Source organism: Vicugna pacos, chromosome 3 (genome assembly GCF_048564905.1).
Source record: "Vicugna pacos chromosome 3, VicPac4, whole genome shotgun sequence".
NCBI classification, from domain to species: Eukaryota; Metazoa; Chordata; class Mammalia; order Artiodactyla; family Camelidae; genus Vicugna; species Vicugna pacos.
In genome coordinates this window covers 54,872,359-54,892,119 of record NC_132989.1, presented here as the reverse complement: position 1 = coordinate 54,892,119, position 19,761 = coordinate 54,872,359, and the positions used below count along the sequence as shown (strand labels likewise).

At 37.6% G+C, this 19,761-nt stretch overlaps 1 protein-coding gene across 2 annotated transcripts in view; it reads left to right on the top strand.

Moving 5' to 3' along the window:
• The window catches only part of LNPEP (leucyl and cystinyl aminopeptidase), an 80,999-nt gene that overhangs the window by 24,549 nt on the left and 36,689 nt on the right, over window positions 1–19,761 (top strand). For both annotated transcript variants that reach the window (XM_006212956.4, XM_072958365.1), the window contains exons 2-4: window positions 10,016–10,856; window positions 14,986–15,124; window positions 16,406–16,537. In XM_006212956.4, the coding sequence (XP_006213018.2) occupies window positions 10,016–10,856; window positions 14,986–15,124; window positions 16,406–16,537 (1,112 nt within the window). The remainder of the gene's footprint in view (window positions 1–10,015; window positions 10,857–14,985; window positions 15,125–16,405; window positions 16,538–19,761) is intronic.

Here is a 19,761-nt window from a genome sequence, read left to right as displayed (position 1 = left end):
ATAGGCTTGGCCATTGGGTCACTGAGATTCAGAACAGAGGTGCTATCTCTGGAGATTCCTTTCACATAACTGTAATCTGAACTAATGCAGGATGGTTATATTTCTGCATAATGAGACTCAGAGTTGTAATTACCCCAAATGAAGTAAGCACTTCAAATCAAATGCTTAAAAATGAGGACTCTTTGTGTTTGTTTGTTTGTTTTGCCTCCCCCTTAGGGATTTTCCTGTTGAGAAGTACTCAGTTAAAATTTTAAATGGAAACTTAAAAAGGTGTTTCCCTTTTTAAGAAAAAATATACCAAAATCTAAATGCAGAAATGGATGAGTTAAGTGTAATTTTTTGCTTAAGAATACTTTTTTTTTTTTTTTTTTTTTTGGTTTTGAAGTGTTCATAAGAGGCTTCCTTTACATAGTAGCTTTCTAATCCACTTTTAATACTTGGAACTACTACCTCCACCCAAAAAAAATTTCTTAGTTTTTTATTTAAGAGGAGGAGGAGAACGTATGTATTTTCTAAATTTGGGTATAACTAGCATTATCACTGGCTAAATTATTTTGTGGTTGCCAGATATTCTTGAAAGAGGGAAGGATGTCAGATTGTTGGGCTTGGTGAAGAGACTCTCTCTCTCTAGCTCAGGACCCAGGTCTGATCTGTCTCTGTAATGAACCTAACTAGACTTCTGAGAAGTAAGGAATTGATCTTAGAGTCAGGACTTGATATATGTGGGATTTTAGGCCAGTTTCTAGGACAGTATGAATTAGAGCCAATAGCACTGCTTTCCTGCCCTCCAGCAGCATGTTTTGCTTTAATTTTCTGTTGTTTCTCTATTTCTCTTTCATTGATTTCTGCCCTGTTCTTTATTATTTCTCCTATTTATTTAAGTTTAATTTTCTATTCTTTTCTAGTTTCTTAGGGTGGAAACTTACTGATTTCAAGTGTTTTTCTAATATTGGCTTTTAAAGCAGTAAATTTCTCTCAAATTTTAATATGTTTTTATTGTTATTTATTTCAAATATTTTCTAAATTCCTTGTGGATTATTCTTTGATTCATGGACTATTTAGAAGCTTATTTTCTATTTTCCAACTATCTAGAGATTGTCTAGTTTACTGTTATTAGCTTTTAATTATTCCCATTATGGTTAGAGAACACAGTCTCTAAAACGACTATTTCAGTCTTTGGAAGTTTATTGAGATTTTATTTTATGGCCCAGCATATGGTCCATCTTGGTAAATGATCCGTATGTTTTCTGTAGTTGTTTGGCGTAATGTTCTATAAATGTCAATTAGGCCAAATTGGTTGATAGTATCTTTCAGATATTTTATGGCTTTACTTATTTGTTGTCTACTTGTTCTATCACTTATGAAGAGAAAAATGATAAAAATCTCCAATTTTGGTTGTGCATATTTCTATTTCTCTCGAGTTTTGCCATTTTGTGTTTATGAACTTTGAAGCCTTCTTGTTAGGTACATACATATTTAAATTTGCTATCTTATCCTGATGAATTTCTTTTTATCATTGTAAAATTTCATTCTACTTTGTTAGTCTATTTATATCCATAAATTTGAAATATATCTCTTATTGTCATATCTTTTATTTCTGTATGCATTCAAAATTGCTCACATGTTATTCTTGCCTTAATAAGCAGATACTTTTAAAACATAGTCTTTTAAGGAAACTTTAAGAAGAAAAAAGAACATAAACTTTTATTTTTAACAACATAATCATTTTTGGTATTCTTCTTTCCTTCCTAAAGATCTGAGTTTCCATATCGTATCATTTCCCTCAAGCCTGAAGAGCCATTTTTATAATTTCTTATAGTGCACATTTGCTTGAGATGACTTTGGCAGCTTTCATTTATTTGAAAATATGTTTATCTTGTTTTTCAAGGATGTTTTCACTGAATATAGCATTCTGAATTGATGTTTTTTTCTTCCAGCCCCTTAAAAAGGCTGTCCTGTCGTCTTCTGGCCTCCATTTTTCTGATCAGAAGTTAATGTTCTTTGCACTGTTTTTCTCCTGTATGTAGCATATTGTTCTTAGGCTCTTTTAAAGAGCCTTTCTCTTTATTTTGGTTTTCAGCAGTTTGACCATGTTAAGTTAGATATGATTTTCTTTGTATTTATTGTCTTTGGAGTTTGATGAGCTTTTTGAATCTGGTAAATTTTGTTTTCAGTAAACTTAATAAAATTTTAACTGTTATTTCTTCAAATTTTTTTTGGTTTCACTCTCATGTTCTTCTGGGGCTCCTATTACATATGTGTTAGACCATCTGATATTGTCCCACAAATCCCTGATGCTGTGTTTATTTTTCTTTAATTCTTTTTTCTCTTTGTTCCTCAAATTAGTAATTAGTAGTATTTCTTCTACTGTTGCCAGTCTACCATAAAGTCCATTCAATGACTTTTTCATTTTTGTTATGGAAACTTTCAGTCCTAGAATTTCCTCTTTTTTCTCCCATTTTGTTCTTTTTTTTTTTTCTTCTAGTTTTAATTTTTCTGCTGAGATTCCCATATGTTCCTATATTCTCCTTTGTTGTTATTTTTGAAACAAATTTTCCTTTCCTTTTTGAGACACATTTATAGTAGCTCCTCTAAAGTTTTTACCTACTTTAGATACTAAATTGTTAAAAAATTGTCCTGTAGAGTGTTGATTTTTGTCTTAGTAGGCAGTTTAGTTACTAGGTTTGGTTTTATATTTTGTTAGGACAGATATGTGGAAATCTCAATTTTTTTTCTAAAGCCCCTCTAACTCAGTAAGACTTATCTTTCAAACTCTGTTTCTATTTTTTTTTTCTTTTCAGGGCGTGGTTTTAGACTTTTGTTCGTGTGGGCCTAGGGTAGGCTGTTGGGTGTGTTTTTACCCCTAAAGTGAAGCGTTTCTGGTGTTTTCACGCTCAGAGTGTAATGTGTTCTCTTTGTTCGGGCTGGGTTAGACTGCAGTGTTTCCCTTAAGCTGCTTGACCTCTAGTATTTCTATTCCACATTAACCTTAATACAGCCACTCTTCTGTAAGCCTCGCGTAGCTATGTCCTGCGTTGGTTAAGGGCTCTCAGGAAGCCTCTGTACAGACTTCTCTGGTTTCCCCCTCTGACGGCTCCCCCTTGTCCACATCCCTGTCTCTGCTTGTCAGTCCTGCTCTGCGTGCACTCCAGCTTGCTGTACTGCAATTAGGAAAATGTCCCAAGGCAGAGAACCACAGCAAGTGTGGGCTCACCCTTTCCTTCTCTCAGAGGTCACATTCTTGCTCTATTTTCTGGTACCTGAAAATAGTGGCATCATTTTGTTCAGTTTTCTAGTTGTTTATGGGAGGAGGAAAAGTCTGGTACCAGTTACTTTGTCATATTGGAAGTCTCCCACAGCATTTTTACATGTATTGAAGTGAACTTTAGGGGTAGCTTAAAAGGGAAAACTAAATCTAAATCTTCATCTCTCTTAGAACTAGATAGGTAAAGCGAGCTTATGGGTGCTCATAAACAGCATCGTTTCTGATCTTCCCACTTCCCACCCCTAATTACCTACTCTCTTCTCTTCTCTCTTCACAAGGGAGGCAAGAGGGGTTAGGGGAACAGAAGAGAGAAAGACCTTAACATGGGTTATGACCTTGAGCCTATCAACTGGAAAATTGAATGCAATTTGTGGAAAAGCACTGTTATTAGTGGTAATAGTAGGAATGTATGAAGGACTTTCTGTGTTTGTCTTTTATGACAGTGGTTAAGCAAACAGGATGTGTTAGGAAAGGGGATTACTTAGAACTTCTTTAAAACTTGTTCTCTGTTGGTGACTGCCCTTCAGATTCCAGTGAGATAATGATGTATCTAAACTTGTAGCTTAACATGGACATTGTGGCTAATAGGAAAAGGTTTTCTTTGAGTGTGGGTTAGGCAGGATTGAGTAATATTTTGTTGTGAAGTCTAGTCTTTTCTTTTCAATGTTAAACCTCTTTAGAATAAAATCTCTTTTTGATGGAAGAGGACTACTCATTAGGGAAATAGTTACTTTATTTGATAATTAACCATCATTTCAGAAATTCGGTGAAGTTTCCATTTGGAAGTGATCTAGAATATATAAATGGTTTTAGAGCTTTTAGCTCTATTTAGGTCTGTCATAGAGGCCTCAGAGAATAATCCTTTATTGTTGGGGCCAAGTTTGAATGTAGCAAGTTGCTGTAGTACCTAATTGAATATAGCAATTCATGGGTCTGCCCCAAAAGCCTTATTAGACTAGGCTTATTCTTTTAAAGTTGTTTTGCTTGTTGATTTGAAAATACACCCATTTCATTTCATTTTCTCATAAAATGTGATGACAGTTTAAAGGGATTAAAGTCTGTGGGAAGTTTGTTCCTTTTAATTCAGATTATTCTCCATGTTGCTTGCCATAGCTTTACTTTTTGTTCTGTTTTCTAAATTGAACCTCTCAGTTAATCTCTCTCTTGCCAGCAGCCTCTGTGCATTTTCCCCTTAGCTTCTCACCACATCCTCCCTACATGTTTAACCCCAGATTGACCATCTGCTTTCTCTGCCTTTTAAAATTTTTTCCATTTACTTTTCATTTTAAATTCTGGTAAAATACACATAACACACTTTCTCTTCTTTTGGACCTGGGCTGGCAAGCACTCTGAAGACATTTGTAGAGACTGGAGGTATGACGAATTCCGGTGGGCTTACTGAACTCTCAGCCATACTTTGCCCTTGGGTCAGCCAGCCTTGGTCCTCTCCCATAGCATCTGTTTTTTTTTTTTTTTTTTAATTTTCTCCTCAAAACTCCTATACCTTCTCCATAACTGCCTTTGGCTCTGGGCAGATGCCCTTGCCTCCTCAGTCCCAGAGAACACGGAGGCTCTGTGCTGTTCATCACACCGTCAGTTCCACGTGCTCATATATGCACTTCTTCCCTAACTCCACCTCCTGTCCTCCAGGCCTGGAGGAAGAAAGGTAATCACTCTGCTGGAGTTCTTGGGATGTCTTCCTCTCCCTCTGGGATTTTACTCCAGCATTTCCTCTTGTCCACTCCACCTTCACATTTTGTTGTTCTTTGCCTTTCCTTCATCACAGAAATACACGCTTAACTTATTTCCATCTTAAACACAGATGGACAAACAAAAACAAAAGGATTTAACTCTTCTCTATGCCATGTCTTCTTTTAGTTTGACCCTACATTTTTTTTCTTGATACACAGCTCTATGTACCTTGAAAGAATCGGCGGCAGCACTTGCTTTTCCCTCTTAGCTTTCCGTTCTTTCTTTGGGCCACCAGAATCAGGCTTCCGCTCCCACTACTCCACTGAAAGCTCCTCATAAAAGTCACTGGTTATCTGGTTGCCAAATCGAGTGGCCTTTCTAGGCTTCATTGTCCTTGACCTTTGCAAGACATTTAACATTCAACGTCCTTCTCATGAAATCCTCCCTTTGCTGTCTACTGTCCTCATTTTCCTGCCTCTAGTGCATTCTTCTTATTCTCCTTGCTGCCCCTGTTAAATGGTGATGCTCTCTGACTCGTATCTCCCTTTCAGTAGTCTCACCCATCTGTGTGATTTTATCATGTATACACAGGTGATTCTGAAATCTGAATCTCCCATCCAGATCCCTCTTTTGAGTCCAGACTCACATAACATAAGCCTTATAACATATCTTTACAAAATGGTAATGTTTTCCATATTTGTAGGTGAGGAAATTGAAGCTAAGGGATGTTTGGTAACATCAAGCAGTCAGTGGAAGAGCCAGGATTTGAACCTTTGTCTGAACTTAGACTTTTTTTTTTTTTAAACTTAGACTTTTAACTCCGTAGTATGCTATTAATCAAACATCTCCACCTGACTATCTGACAGATACAGTAAATATATCATGTCCCATACCAAATGTCATCTCATAACTCCATTCTCAGTACCCACCCCCAAGAAAAAAGAGAATATGGAACCTGCATTCTCATCTGGGTGGATGGCATTCCTCCTCCTGCTATCCAAGCCAGAATGTGCATAGGGAACTGACACAGACTTCCCTCTGTCTCCACCCTGCAGGCCTGTCCAGCCCAGCAGAGCATCAGATCCTGTGTGTTCTCACTCTCTGACATGACTTGATGACTTGTAATCATTCCCTCCTCACGTCCACTGCTGCTGTTATAGTTTTTAACTTCATATCAACATGGGTCGCCTTTACAGTGATAATCCATCCCATTGCTTTTCATATTATCTGAGCTGAAGATTTAAGTTTCCTTTTTTTGTTGTTTTTTTAATTTTAGTCTGTTGCAGAAGTTTTGTATCATGTTAAAAAGTGAATCATTGAAGAACTGAAATGAAAAAAGAGATGTAAAATATAAGCTCCATTTTTAAAATTGTTTGATTCGATAGATGTAACATTGCAGTCAATTTGCTAAAGAAGTCTTTAAATACCAATGTTCTGTGTGTATCCTGTCATAGACAGGTAACAAACAGTTTGCACATTGGCACTGGTCCACAGATAACATCGAAGAGCACAAGTTCACAGTATCTGATGAAAAGAAATGTCTTCAGTTTTCTTAGATTATAACCACATGGGCCTATGTTATTTAAAACTGAAATATTTCAACTAGGACGTTCTTTGCTTTAGGTTTATAGATAGCTTGTATATGTGGATTTAGGAGGTTTTAGAAAATTTCCTGTTTCTTTAGGTTTCCTTCTTTCAATATAAACAAATCCTTCTGGAGCAAGAGGTAGTCATGTGTTATGTTAAAATTTAATGCTGAGATCAAAATGTACTCACTTAAGAATCCAAAGCAAAACTTAAATAGACTTGAAGTACTGTCTTCGTGAGCTACCTGTGATAAAAGTGTTTTCCCCTGGTTGGATATAGTTAACTTGTGATTGTACACGCATTCAAAAGTTTGTTTCTAATATGCCGTAAAACACGGCAGATTGGTTGATGGAATAACTCTCCCAGACTTCAGACAATACTATAGAGCTACAGTCATCAAGGCAGCATGCTATTGGTACAAAAACAGACATATAGACCAATGGGACAGAATAGAGAGCCCAGAAATGAACCCACAAACTTTTGGTCAACTAATCTTCGACAAAGGAGGCAAGAATATACAATGGAATAAAGACAGTCTCTTCAGCAAATGGTGTTGGGAAAACTGGACAGCAGCATGTAAATCAATGAAGCTAGAACACTCCCTTATACCATACACAAAAATAAACTCAAAATGGATCAAAGACTTAAACATAAGACAAGATGTGTTCCATTTCTGAAAGATTAAATTTCTATGTAGGTGTTAATCTGACTGTGTGATAAATAATTAAAGTAAGTTATCAGGATTTGGGCAGGCATCTGACTAAGCCCTGGTTAAAAGATTGAAGTTACTGAAATACAGAGAGGAGATGCTAAAATAGTCAGACTGTCAGTTACCCCTTGGCTTTAAACGGGATGGCTGAGGAATCAAAAAACACAAAAACAAAGCTCTAAGGGGATAGAATTCAGGTATGAGAATGCTCTAAATATTAAGCTGAGTTTATACCTAGAGTTAGTTTAGAAATTTATTAAAGAAAACCACATTTCTCAGACCCACAGTTGTCTACATCAGGTCTGACACAGAACAGAACAAATGGACAAATGCCTAATCTTACCATATGAGATTTAGAAAAAATCAGAAGGGTCTTTTAGACATTTTAAAATAAAAAAACAAATTAAGCAACTAATCTGCAGCACTGTACCAGGTACTAAAAAAAAAATATCAGAGACAATTTCTAACCATTAAGAGTTAAAATTTTTTTTAAAGTTCAGTTACAGCAATATTATCTCTCTTAATGAAGTAATTGACCCTCAACCACAATTAACTATCAAAACAAAATGAAATTTTGTCACAAGAAGTTGGAGCCCTGTAGGAAGTTTAGGAGGTTAAATTCCCGAAGCAGGATGTTGTAACTATCACCCTTCTTCCATTTCCAGACCATTCATGGGGGCTGGATAGGTGGCAGATTGCTAAACCTGCACACCCAGAACGTGATTAAAAGTTTTATTCAAAGAAAACTTTTTAAAGTAGCATAGCTTTTATGAATTTTGGAATGGAGAGGAGGTAGGAAAAGGCAGCCTCATTGAAGTCTCTGTACTCCCCAAGGCAGAAAGAAGTGAGATGAGGTGAAAAGAAAGTGTATTTTTAAAAATTGACAAAGAAAAAGAAAAAACAAAAAGAAAATAACTTTTGTTAATTTGCATTGTGGAAAGTTGACTTATGGAATGATAGGTGTTTGCCAGGTGGACTGGGATGGGAGAAATGATGGCACTGCAGGCAGAGGAAGCAGGGAGGAACAGACATGTGCAGAATGGCATAGAAGCAGCCCTGCTTGTCTCAGAAGAGCGAGCAGTCTGGGGTGGCCAGAGCACATGTAGGAATGCAGCGTCCATTGCTGCCTGGGATCTGACCATGGAGAAGGCTTAGACCAGTGCTTCTCAAACCGAGGTTCACATAAATCTCCTGAAGATTTGTTAACATTCAAATTCAGGGAGGGGACTTGAGAGTCTGCTCTTCTAAAAAGCTGGAATATGATCCAGATGCTCTGGTCCACAGACCGCACTTTGAGTAGTAAGACTGTAAGTTTTATCCTAATGCTTATTGGTGCTTTGTTTCATGGATTATGAGTTGCCACTGTTTAGTTAGTAATTACTGAGTAGCACAAAGCACATGGCATTTCTGTTAAGCTAGATGTTAATTTGATATAAGTTTTGCTCTGCTGATGGTGAAATAATATTCTGAGCAACTTCGTTGCCAAGTATAGAAGAAGAAAATCATTTAGGTACAAGCTCTCATCCTTCATTGTGTTAGTTGAATAAGGGGATGCAATATAATAATGGAAAGAATCTAAAATTTGGAATCAGATTTCTAGACCTGGGCTTCAGTATCAGTGTTAGGACTAGATAACTGTGACTTTTTGAAGATAAATTAACTTGTATTTTTTGTTTGTTTTCCTGTACCTGAAATAGTTATAATACTTGCCATTTGTAGAACTGTTGTGAGGATTAGAAATGACGTGTATAAAGTACTATCATAATCCCTGTAGGGGAAGACTAATGGGGGTTTCAGTTATCAAACTTTTGATCTAGTTCTGGGAATTATTGGTCTATATGTGATTGTTTACCCCTCTACTTTTTGAGTCTTTTTCTAAGTGATTCCTGGCAAGTTGGAGAGCGGAGTTTTTTGTGGTTTTAAATGCTCCCACCACTACCCCACCCCCAGATCCCCTTACACTCACGGTGGGTAACATGGTTGTTACAGAGGGGAGTCTGCTGTACTTCTGGATGCTGTAGAAGCATGAAGAGACAGGTTGGAATGTAGTTTTATCTGATTTTTATAGTTCTTTTTTCTTATTTTTAAGTATTTCTTGATTATGGAAGTTTCCTATATAACTTTCCACTTGCACTTTGCTGTGGAACAGGATTATCCCTCTTCCAGGGGGAGAAAGTAACCCAGCCAATTGCTCAGTCATTATTCAAGCCTACAGAGGGGCATGCCAGTTTGTGGTACTCCCTCAGGAGAATGGAACTGAGGGAAGAGCCCCACAAAGCCCTGGAAGTAGATTTGAGGCCTTGTAGGCAGGAATTCTGAGGGTTGTGGTGCCCAGACTGCAAAGAGGGATGTGGACTGTGGGTGGGCACAGCTTTTTGATCTTACTGACCCCTCACCTGTCCCCTGTTGGGGACAGTTACAGCCAGAGGTGGGCCAAATCAAGGCCCTCTAGAGCCCAGGACAAAGTCCCAGGTTGTTGGGCAGGAGAGTATTAAGGAAATCAGTATTTAATCTTAGCTGCCTTTTTTTGATACTAGTCTGTTTATTTAGCTTTCTTACTTCATGACTGTGATATACTCTTATTTGTGCTTGAGTTTTTAATGGATGATACAAGAAAATTGTTAGGGTTTTATTTATAGTTCAGAGATGGAATAAGTCTCAGTGATTAAAAATGTTCTTAGCTTAAACACGGTCTTGCTAGTAGATTTTATTATGAACTTTTCTCTGACGCTGTGCCTTGTCCTTATGTTTTGTTTTTTTAGATCGGCTTCAGCTCCCCAGGAATATGATTGAAAACAGCATGTTTGAGGAAGAACCAGATGTGGTGGATTTAGCCAAAGAGCCTTGTTTACATCCTCTAGAGCCTGATGAGGTGGAATATGAGCCCCGGGGTTCACGACTGCTGGTGCGGGGTCTTGGTGAGCATGAGATGGATGAGGATGAAGAGGATTATGAGTCGTCCGCAAAGCTGCTGGGCATGTCCTTCATGAACAGAAGCTCAGGCCTTCGGAACAGTGCAGCCGGCTACAGGCAGAGCTCAGATGGCACTTGTTCAGTCCCCTCTGCAAGGACCATGGTGGTCTGTGCTTTTGTTATTGTGGTTGCTGTTTCCGTAATCATGGTGATTTATCTACTGCCCAGATGTACCTTTACCAAAGAAGGCTGCCATAAAAAAAACCAGTCAATGAGACTGATTCAGCCATTTGCGACAAATGGGAAGTTGTTCCCATGGGCACAGATCAGGCTTCCCACTGCCATTATGCCAGTACGCTATGAACTTAATCTCCACCCAAACCTCACCTCGATGACATTCAGGGGCTCTGTGACCATTTCCCTCCAGGCTCTTCAGGCCACATGGAATATTGTTCTTCACAGCACAGGCCATAATATTTCAAGAGTGACCTTTATGTCTGCAGTTTCAAGCCAAGAAAAACCAGTTGAAGTCCTGGAATACCCATTTCATGAACAAATCGCCGTTGTTGCCCCCGAAGCCCTTCTTGAAGGGCACAATTATACCTTGAAGATAGAGTATTCAGCAAATATATCTAGTTCTTACTATGGGTTTTATGGCATCTCCTACACAGACGAAAGTAATGAGAAAAAGTATGTAGCCCTCTTACATGATTCTGCTGCTTTGCTCTCTGATGACTTCTGCAATATGAATCCCTTTGCCCACACCAGAGACATTAACGGCAATTTTTTTTTAATTTAAGAGGTTATGTGCAAAATAAGTAGAACGATGATTCAGAAGGGTGTACTATTTTTCCTGAGTGAAAGCCTTGAGCATATATCACATATATCGTATGTCATGGTGGGGGTGGGGGCATGCTTATGGAAGGACGTGGATGAAGATTATATCAGTTACATTCTCTATCCCCAAAACTTAAGTTATCTTGAGCTTTTCATATATTCTAACATGAATCTAGTTTTTTTGTCACATTACAAGCTCTCGATGGGAAGCAGAGTAAGGAAAAATATGGATTATTCTTTAGGACTTATTTTCCTATTGTGTGGAACTTTTAGGAGGTGCTAACTGAGGTGGAGAAAGAAAGCGTGAAGTGTTGTATATGTACAGATATCATTTTTAGTGTCTTTAATCTTTGCTGGTTTATTTTTAATGCCATTCTATTTTGGGTTTCTGATGGAAATTTTTTAAAAATCTAGGAGAGACCTAATGTAATTTTTTTAAAAAGTGACTTAAAACATAAAAGAATTCAGCTGTCTATTTAGACCATATACTTTATATTTTAGTCTTAGTGTTCATGGCTGTAGTTTTAATTTCTGGAAAAATGCAGTTCACAGTACATACATGTTATTCTTAAGTACCAGTAATGTCAGTCCTCTTACGTGTACGAAGTCCTTGTCAGATCGTCTGAATGCATTGGAGCATTCTCTCGTATTCCTTTGTAACCCAGTATGTGAATTTCTCATGCTTGCCATTTGGCTAATGTATGTTGGTGTACTGAGAAAAAAAGAAATGAATACTTTAAATCTATCTTAAGTTTTTTGATCCTTCTTAAGTGGAGAAAGACACAAAGCAAGATCTGTAGTCCTATTCAGATAATTTTTCTCTTTCCCCTTGAAATACTTTTAAAATAAAGGACATGCTGGCTCTTGCCATCAGATCTGACATGAACAGCAAATTTATCACTGCAGTGGTAGTTTGGGCCTCCTGGCTTTACCTCTCCTTCTATAATCTCCATCATCTCTAGAAATTATAGGATATACATAGAAATAGTGTTCTTAGTATGCAAACAGACCTTTAAGGTAAATCCCCTAGTCATCTCTTGCAGTCAGATTGTTGCCCTTGGATTGTCTTGGGCCTACCTAGCTGAAATGGGAAGAATGAATGTTGTCTGGCAGAGTCAGGTGGTTTTAGATATGATCACTTGTTGACTCTTGCTGTGGGCTGGATTGAGTTGTGGAAGATGATAGAAATTTGAAAGACAGGTTCTTAAAATTGAGAAATGAAGTAATTTTTTTTAAAAAATAGTACTTTAAAATCTCTTAAATTAGTCTGTGAAACTCTGCTATTAAAAAATACATGAATCCATTAACTTACCTGGTTCAATAAAATGAATGCCCCACATGACTGTATATGTTGATACAAGATAAAATTTAGAAGATTATTTATACCTTTCAAGAGATCTGAAAACTAATTCAAAGCAAGTAAACACAGTAATTAAGAGATACATTCCTTATGGATTAGAAAATCAGAGTATGTGTAAATGTCAGATTTATCGACATTGCTTAGGGTAAGGGACTTTACCTATGTCATCTAAGGGGTGGAGATGACCAGTAACCTTGCAGTTAAATCTAGAAGTTGTTGACAATAGACTTAAAGTTCTGTATAACAAACTGATACCAAAAGAATTTAGTGAACAAATTTAGGATGGGGATGTGTTTTATTTCTTTGTCCTTCAATCTCTCGGTGTCTTCCTTGAACTCTTGAAGCATCCTCCTAACTGGACCCCTCACCTCTGATCTTACCACAGCTTTCCCCATCCTCTTGTCCTCATCTTTCGTGCTGCTGCCAGACTCGTATTTCTAGAAGTGCAGATCTGACTGTGTTGGTCTTTGGTCTACGATCCTTCAGCAGATCCTCATTCCTCACAGGATTTAGATCAAGAGTTTTCAAAATGTGGGCCGCTGTTTGTTGTTGTTGTTGTTGTTTTCATTCTCACAGCCCTCACCTGCCTTAATGAACGTCATGTGCACTTTCCTGAATTCCAGTGATAGTGGCAGCCAATATTTACTTGAGAACTTAAGTGCTGGAAACTGTTCCAAGCATTTTATATGTTTAGTCTTCCAACCTGTCAAACTCACTAAGAATTGCATAGTTATGTTTTATTCATTTTACAGATGAAGAAGCAGAGGCACATGAAGTAACTCATTCAACACCTTATGGCTAGACAGTAGCAGAGGGGGAACTCAAACCCAAACTCATTTTAACCACAAAGGTCACATTCTTAACCACTATGGTGTAGTGCCTCCTTAGTTCCCACCTCTTCTCCTTTTCCCACTGTTACCTCCAGTGCTTAGAATTCTCTTACCTCAGCTTCAGCTAATTCGTAATTGTCTTCAGTGCTACCAGAGGTCGTGCTTAACCTGCACCTAGTATTTCTGAAAGCAAGTCATTGATGAAAGACCAAGCTGCAAGGTATTCCGCTTAGATGGGATAGATTACAAGTATCATTGAGCAGCTGCCTTCTCAAAGGGATTTTTATGTAAGATAGGTATTATTGCATCTCTTTTAACAGTAATTTTAGATTTTACTTGTCTTAGAACATTATGATCCAATTTTTGTCCAAAACGATGGTCCAAGTAGACACTCATCTGAATAGCGTGGATGTCACGAAACCTTATCCCCTGGTCCTTTGCGGCCCTCTTCCAAAATCTTCTGTTAACTGGGTAAGAATTTGGGAGTGGGGTGAAGCAATGGAATGTTAGAAACATAATATGTTTAAATTGTTTCGTGTATGTTGATTGCTATCATTTTTCCAGCTTACCCTAAGAAGCAGTTATTTGGGCAAATTTTTACCAGGACAAAAGTATAATAATTTTAAGTATGAAAGTAGAGTTATGACTATCTAACTTTTATAATAAACACCTGTTTAGGACTTTGTGCCATACAAGTAGTTGTTACTAGGAATAGCCTTTCTTGATTCTAGTAAAAACCATGTTTGGTAGGGGATTCTATCTAGATCCTCATTTAACAAATAAGGAAGTGAGATATAGGTCACTGAATTGCCATCAGTCATACGGCGGGTACATTGCAGAGTTTGGGTCTTCTGACTCCAAATCTCACACTCTGTTCCTCTTGTTTTTTAAAGGTGGAAACTAAGTCCACAGCAAATGAGGCCATCATGTCCAAAGTGATCATTGTGGATGTACCATACTGACTGTGCACACCAGGACCATGCTTGTCCTGATTACTCTATGGCCATGTTTGGGTGATTTCCCAGATGAAGATATTTTTTATTCCTTTGCTTAACTATAAAATGCATTTCTCTTCTTTTTATTCTTTTCTCCCAATTTTAATTGAGAACTTAGAATTAAATTCTCAAGTGTCATTGCTGTGCTGTAGGAGGGGGAGGAAATGTTTTATTCATTTCTAACAAGAGTAAAGGAAACCAGCATACTGCAGGACCCCTAGTTTTTTCAGTTGTCTTGAAAGTACCGGTTGCAAGTTGGAGGTATAGTGTTGTGAAGCCAGTCTATGTAGATGACCAATGCCAATGATGACCATCTCCCACACCAATCTTTCTTCAGAAACTTTTTTTTAGACCTCAGTGGCCAGCTGCAGCCTACCTTTGTGGCTTCATCTCCAGCCACACTGGATGGCCACCCCACTCCCTGAACATGTACTGATCTTTCCTTGTGCTTCCTCTTCTTTCTAGAGTGTACTCTCTTCCCATCTCTACCTTTCCACATGTTCCTCATATTTAAAGGCCCTCTTCAGATTTTGTCACCAGGTTCCTTACAGTGTCTCCAACACTAGCCAGAATTTGTTTCCTACTCTTTGTTTCCATTGCTTTGTTCTCACTGTTAAGATGTGATTTGCATCCTGACAAATTTCTGCCCATCATATAACCTCTGCCTCTCCCAGTGGCCTGTGGCTTCTTCAGTGGCTGGGATTGTGTGATGTTGATCTTAGTATCCCTAGAACTTGGCAAGGTACCTTGAATAATAGGTGCTCAATAACTATTGGATGGATTTGCATTTGTTTTAGGTACTTTGCAGCAACTCAATTTGAACCCTTGGCAGCAAGATCTGCTTTTCCTTGTTTTGATGAACCAGCATTTAAAGCCACATTTATCATCAGGATCATAAGGGATGAGCAATACACTGCTTTATCAAATATGCCTAAGGTACTGTTCTGTTCCTTGACTGTAAATCTTTTAGTGGGACTCTTTCTTTGTTATAAATACTTGGATTCTTCTTTGCCATACTGTTGAGAATGATTAAAATCATATACATTCTTAATCCTTCTTAAACTGCTTAAATAAACCTAAAATATGTATTGGAATCAATTGAGAAGTCAGCCTCAGGAGCACTTGAGGAAAGAGAAAGACGGGATGTGGAATGTACGGGCAGGAAATGTGAAGTGTGTACTGCGTACTGAAGTCCTGCAAGTATTAACACTATGAACTACTACTAAAGAGCACAGTGGTGTTTTCTGAGATGTGGTGAAATTTGCTATTCTATTTGATAGAGTTGAATCATGACTGACCTTGGTGTTTTACTGGTTACTAAAAAACCAGTACTGTAACATGGAGGTTTACCAACCAGAACATGAACCTCTTTCTTGGATGTGAGCTCTGCTTGGGAAGCAGTGAGATTGAACGAGGCAGAGTTGTTTTTATGCTAAACAGAGCTGAGGGGATCCTTTTGTTACATCTGAGAGCTGTGTGCAGCCTGATGGGAGCCTCTCAGAGTCCGTGCAGCTGGTGGGGAGGAGCACCCACATCTGACGACTATGCAGTCACCCCTGTGGGCAGGAGAGGACCTGGTGTGTCCTTCAGCAGCTCTGCTCCTAGCCATACCCTTCTCCTTAACCTTCCTCTGAGAATTCGAATGCTTACTTGCCTAGTAATCCAAAACATTTTAAATTCATGGCTGGAAAATACTGCAAAGTTGCCTGCATTCCCTCATCTTGCACGTACTGCAGACTCAGCACCTTTGATCCCACTTAGCCTTCTTGTGGTCAACAACACTGTACTTTACAAAATCATTTCAGAGCATTTGGAGGGATAAACCGGCTGTAGCTGCTGCTTTTGTGAATGTATTTTTAACAGTGGAGGGGAGTACTCTTAGGTCATAAGGAAGGGATTTTAGTATTGGTGGTGTGTTAAAGAGGAGAAACAGAGCCACTGTTACTTACTGTCTCTAACTTACATTTATTTGAAGCTACTTTTTGAGACTAAAAACTTCTTAAGGATATTTACTATACTCAGTATGTCCTTATGATGAAAGATGGTGGAACATACCGAGACTGTGGTCCATGCTGTTTAGAAACTTGTGCTGAGAAATTAAACTATGCCAACATCTTCACTTTGTATTTCTTATTTGAATTTTCAGTTTCTCTGTTTGTTTGTCACTGTCATATATTCTCATAGTTACGGAACTGTCATTTTCCCCTTTGCTTGTAGAAGTCGTCAGTCATTATGGAAGATGGACTTGTTCAGGATGAGTTTTATGAGAGTGTGAAGATGAGCACTTACCTGGTTGCTTTCATTGTGGGCGAGGTGAAGAACCTGAGCCAGGACATAAATGGAACCCTGGTATGTTGTTGTGGTAATTGTCTTGAAAGCCTGTTTTATAAGAGGTCAAGAGGAATTCTTTCATGATTTCTGGTAACTGCTTTGTGAAGGAAAACAAACTTCTGAATCACAACTTCTGACACTTTATACCAGAAATATTACTGTTTGCTTAGCTGTTATGTACTGTTATTAATTGAATACCTGAAAATCAGTAACTTTTAAGTTTCCTTGAATTTTATTTTTATAAGAGAATTTCAGTAAGACAGTATATGTGTAACAAAGCCTCTAGAACTGAGCTGTACAATGTGATGGTCACTAACTTTAAGTGACTATTTAGACTTAAATTAATTAAAATTAGATGACAGCATCATGGCTGAATAAGATGTCTCTTATTCATGCCTCCCTCTCATTCTCCTCTCCCAACAACAACAATTTGGTGTCTATCCATGGACAGAAAGGCTTTTGTGGAAGCTGTGTGGTCCAGCACTATATGCTAAGGAGCCTGGGAGGAGTCTTGCCCTTTCATGCATCAGGTACTAAGCATACAGACCTTGGACCTGGCCTTAGGCCCTGTAGTAGCCCATGAAATGACTCTAGTCCCCTCAGCAGTGGTCTGGGAGGTCCTGAAAAATAGTCCTAGGCAATCATACTTGAATAAGAGAGCCCTTGTGATCATACACATCTCCAACAGAAAAGTTCCAGCATGCTGCTGAAGCCAAAAATATGCATTTGGATGCATTGAAGAGAGCACTTAGTAAAGACCAGAGGAGGCGACTGATACTTCAGATGTGAAGACAGCAAATCAACAATTTAAGGGACATGAAAAATCAAGGAAACATGACATCACCAAAGGATCCCGGTAATCTTCTAGTAACTGATACCAAAGACATGGACATCTGCAATTTAACCCAATAAAGAATTCAAAATAACCGTTCTAAGGAAACTTGATGAGTTACAAGAAAACACAGAAAGATATTTTAATGAAATCAAGAAACAATGCATGAACAAAATAAGAAGTTTAACAAAGACATAGAAATCATAAAAAAAGAACCAAACAGAAATTCTGGGCCTGAAGAACAGTGAATGAAATGAAAAGTGCAATACAGAGCATCAACAGAAGAATCAATCAAGCAAGAAAAAGAATTTGTGAGTTAAAAGGCAGGAAATTTTATTTTATCTTGTCAGAGGAGAGCAAAGAAAAAAGGATGAAGAAGAATGAAGAAAGCCTGTGTGATTTGTAGGGTACCATCAAAAGAAACAGTCTGAATTATTGGAGCTCCAGAAGGAGAACACAGGGAGATGGGGACAGAAAGCTTACTTAAAGAAATAATGGCTGAGAACTTCCCAAATCTGGGGAAAAATTTGGATATCCAATTTTATGAAGCTCATAAGTTACCAGACAAATTCAGCTTAAGGAAATCTTCTTCAAGACACATTATAATCAAACTGTCAGAGGTAAAAGCATCAAAGGAAAAGAAGCTCATAAATTACTGGGAATGCCCATACGTCTATCTGGATTTCTCAGCAGAAACTAGAGAACAAGAATCAAATGATATATTCAAGGTGCTGAAAGAAAAAAAATTGCCAACCAAGAATGCTCTATCAAGCAAAGCTATCCTTCAGAAATGGAGATAAAAACTTTCCTATACAAAAAGAAAAGCTGAGGGAGTCCATTACCACTAGACCTGTCTTACAAGAAATGCTAAAAGAAATACTCCAGCTGAAATGAAAGAACGCTAATGAGTAACGTGAAAACATACAACATGCTGGAAAAGGTAAGCACATACTAGAACTCAGAATGCTCTAATATTGTAATATAGTGATGTATGCATTCTATGGTATGTATCAAAAGCAGTTCTAGAGGGAAGTTTAGAGTGGCAAGTGTCTACATTAAGAAAAAAGAAAGATCTCAAATAATCAACCTGACTTTACACCTCAAGGAACTTCAAAAAGAAGAACAAACTAAGCCCAAAATTAGTGGAAGGAAGGAAATAACAAAGATCAGAGCAGACAAACGAAATAGATACAAGAAAAAGAGTAGAAAGGATCAACAAAACTGAACAAGAACTGGTTTTTTAGAAAGATAAATGAAATTGACAAACATTTAGCTGAGTAACTAATAAAAAAAAAGACTCAAAATTAGAAATGAGGAGGAAACATTTCCACTGATACCACAAAAATACAAGGATCATAAGAGCCTACTATGAGTAATTATAGGTGAAGAAATTTGATAACCTAGAAGAAATGGATAAATTCCTGGGAGCATACAATCTACTAAGACCAAATCATAACAAATCTGAACAGATCAGTAATGTGTAGAGAGATTGAATTAGTAATCAGAAACCTCACAACAAAGAAAAGCCCAGGATCAGATGGTTTCTCTGGTGAATTCAACCAAATATCAAAAAAAATCTATCTATATCTATAGATAGATATAGATAGATATTGATAGATTCAGTGCAACAGAATTACAGTGGCATTTTTTCATAGAAATAGGAAAAAGCAATCCTAAAATTTGTGTGAAACCACAAAGACTTTGAATAACTAGAGCAATCTTGAGGGGGGAAAAGTTGGAGATATCATATTTCCTGATTTCTAACTATACTACAAAAATTAAGTGATCAAAATAGTATGTATGGTAATCAAAAGACTATGTTACTGGCAGAAAAACAGATACATAGACCAATGGAACAGAATCAAGAACCCAGAAATAAATTCCTTCAAACATGGTCAACTAATATTTGCCAAGGGAGCCAAGAATACTCAACAGGGAAAGGATAGTCTTTTCAATAAATGATGCTGGGAAAACTTGGTAATCACATGCAGAAGAATAAAACTGGACCCTTATCTTACACCACTCACAGTAATTAACTTGAAAGGGATTAAAGACTTAAATGTAAAACTCCTAGAAGAGGACATAAAGAAAATCTCTTTGATATGGGTCTTGGCAACAATTTTTTATATATGGCACCAGAAGCACATACAACAAACGTCAAAATCAACAAGTGGAACTATCTCAAACTAAAAAAGTTCTGCACTGCAGAAGAAACAGTTATCAAAATGAAATGGCAACATACAGAATGGAAGAAAATATCAGATATCATATATGTGATAAGGGATTAATATTCAGAATATTTAAGAAACTCACACAACTCAATAGCAAAAAAAAAAAAATCTAGTTAAAAAATGGGCAGGGGAACTGAATAGATATTTTTCCAAAGAAGACATACAAATGGCCAACAAAA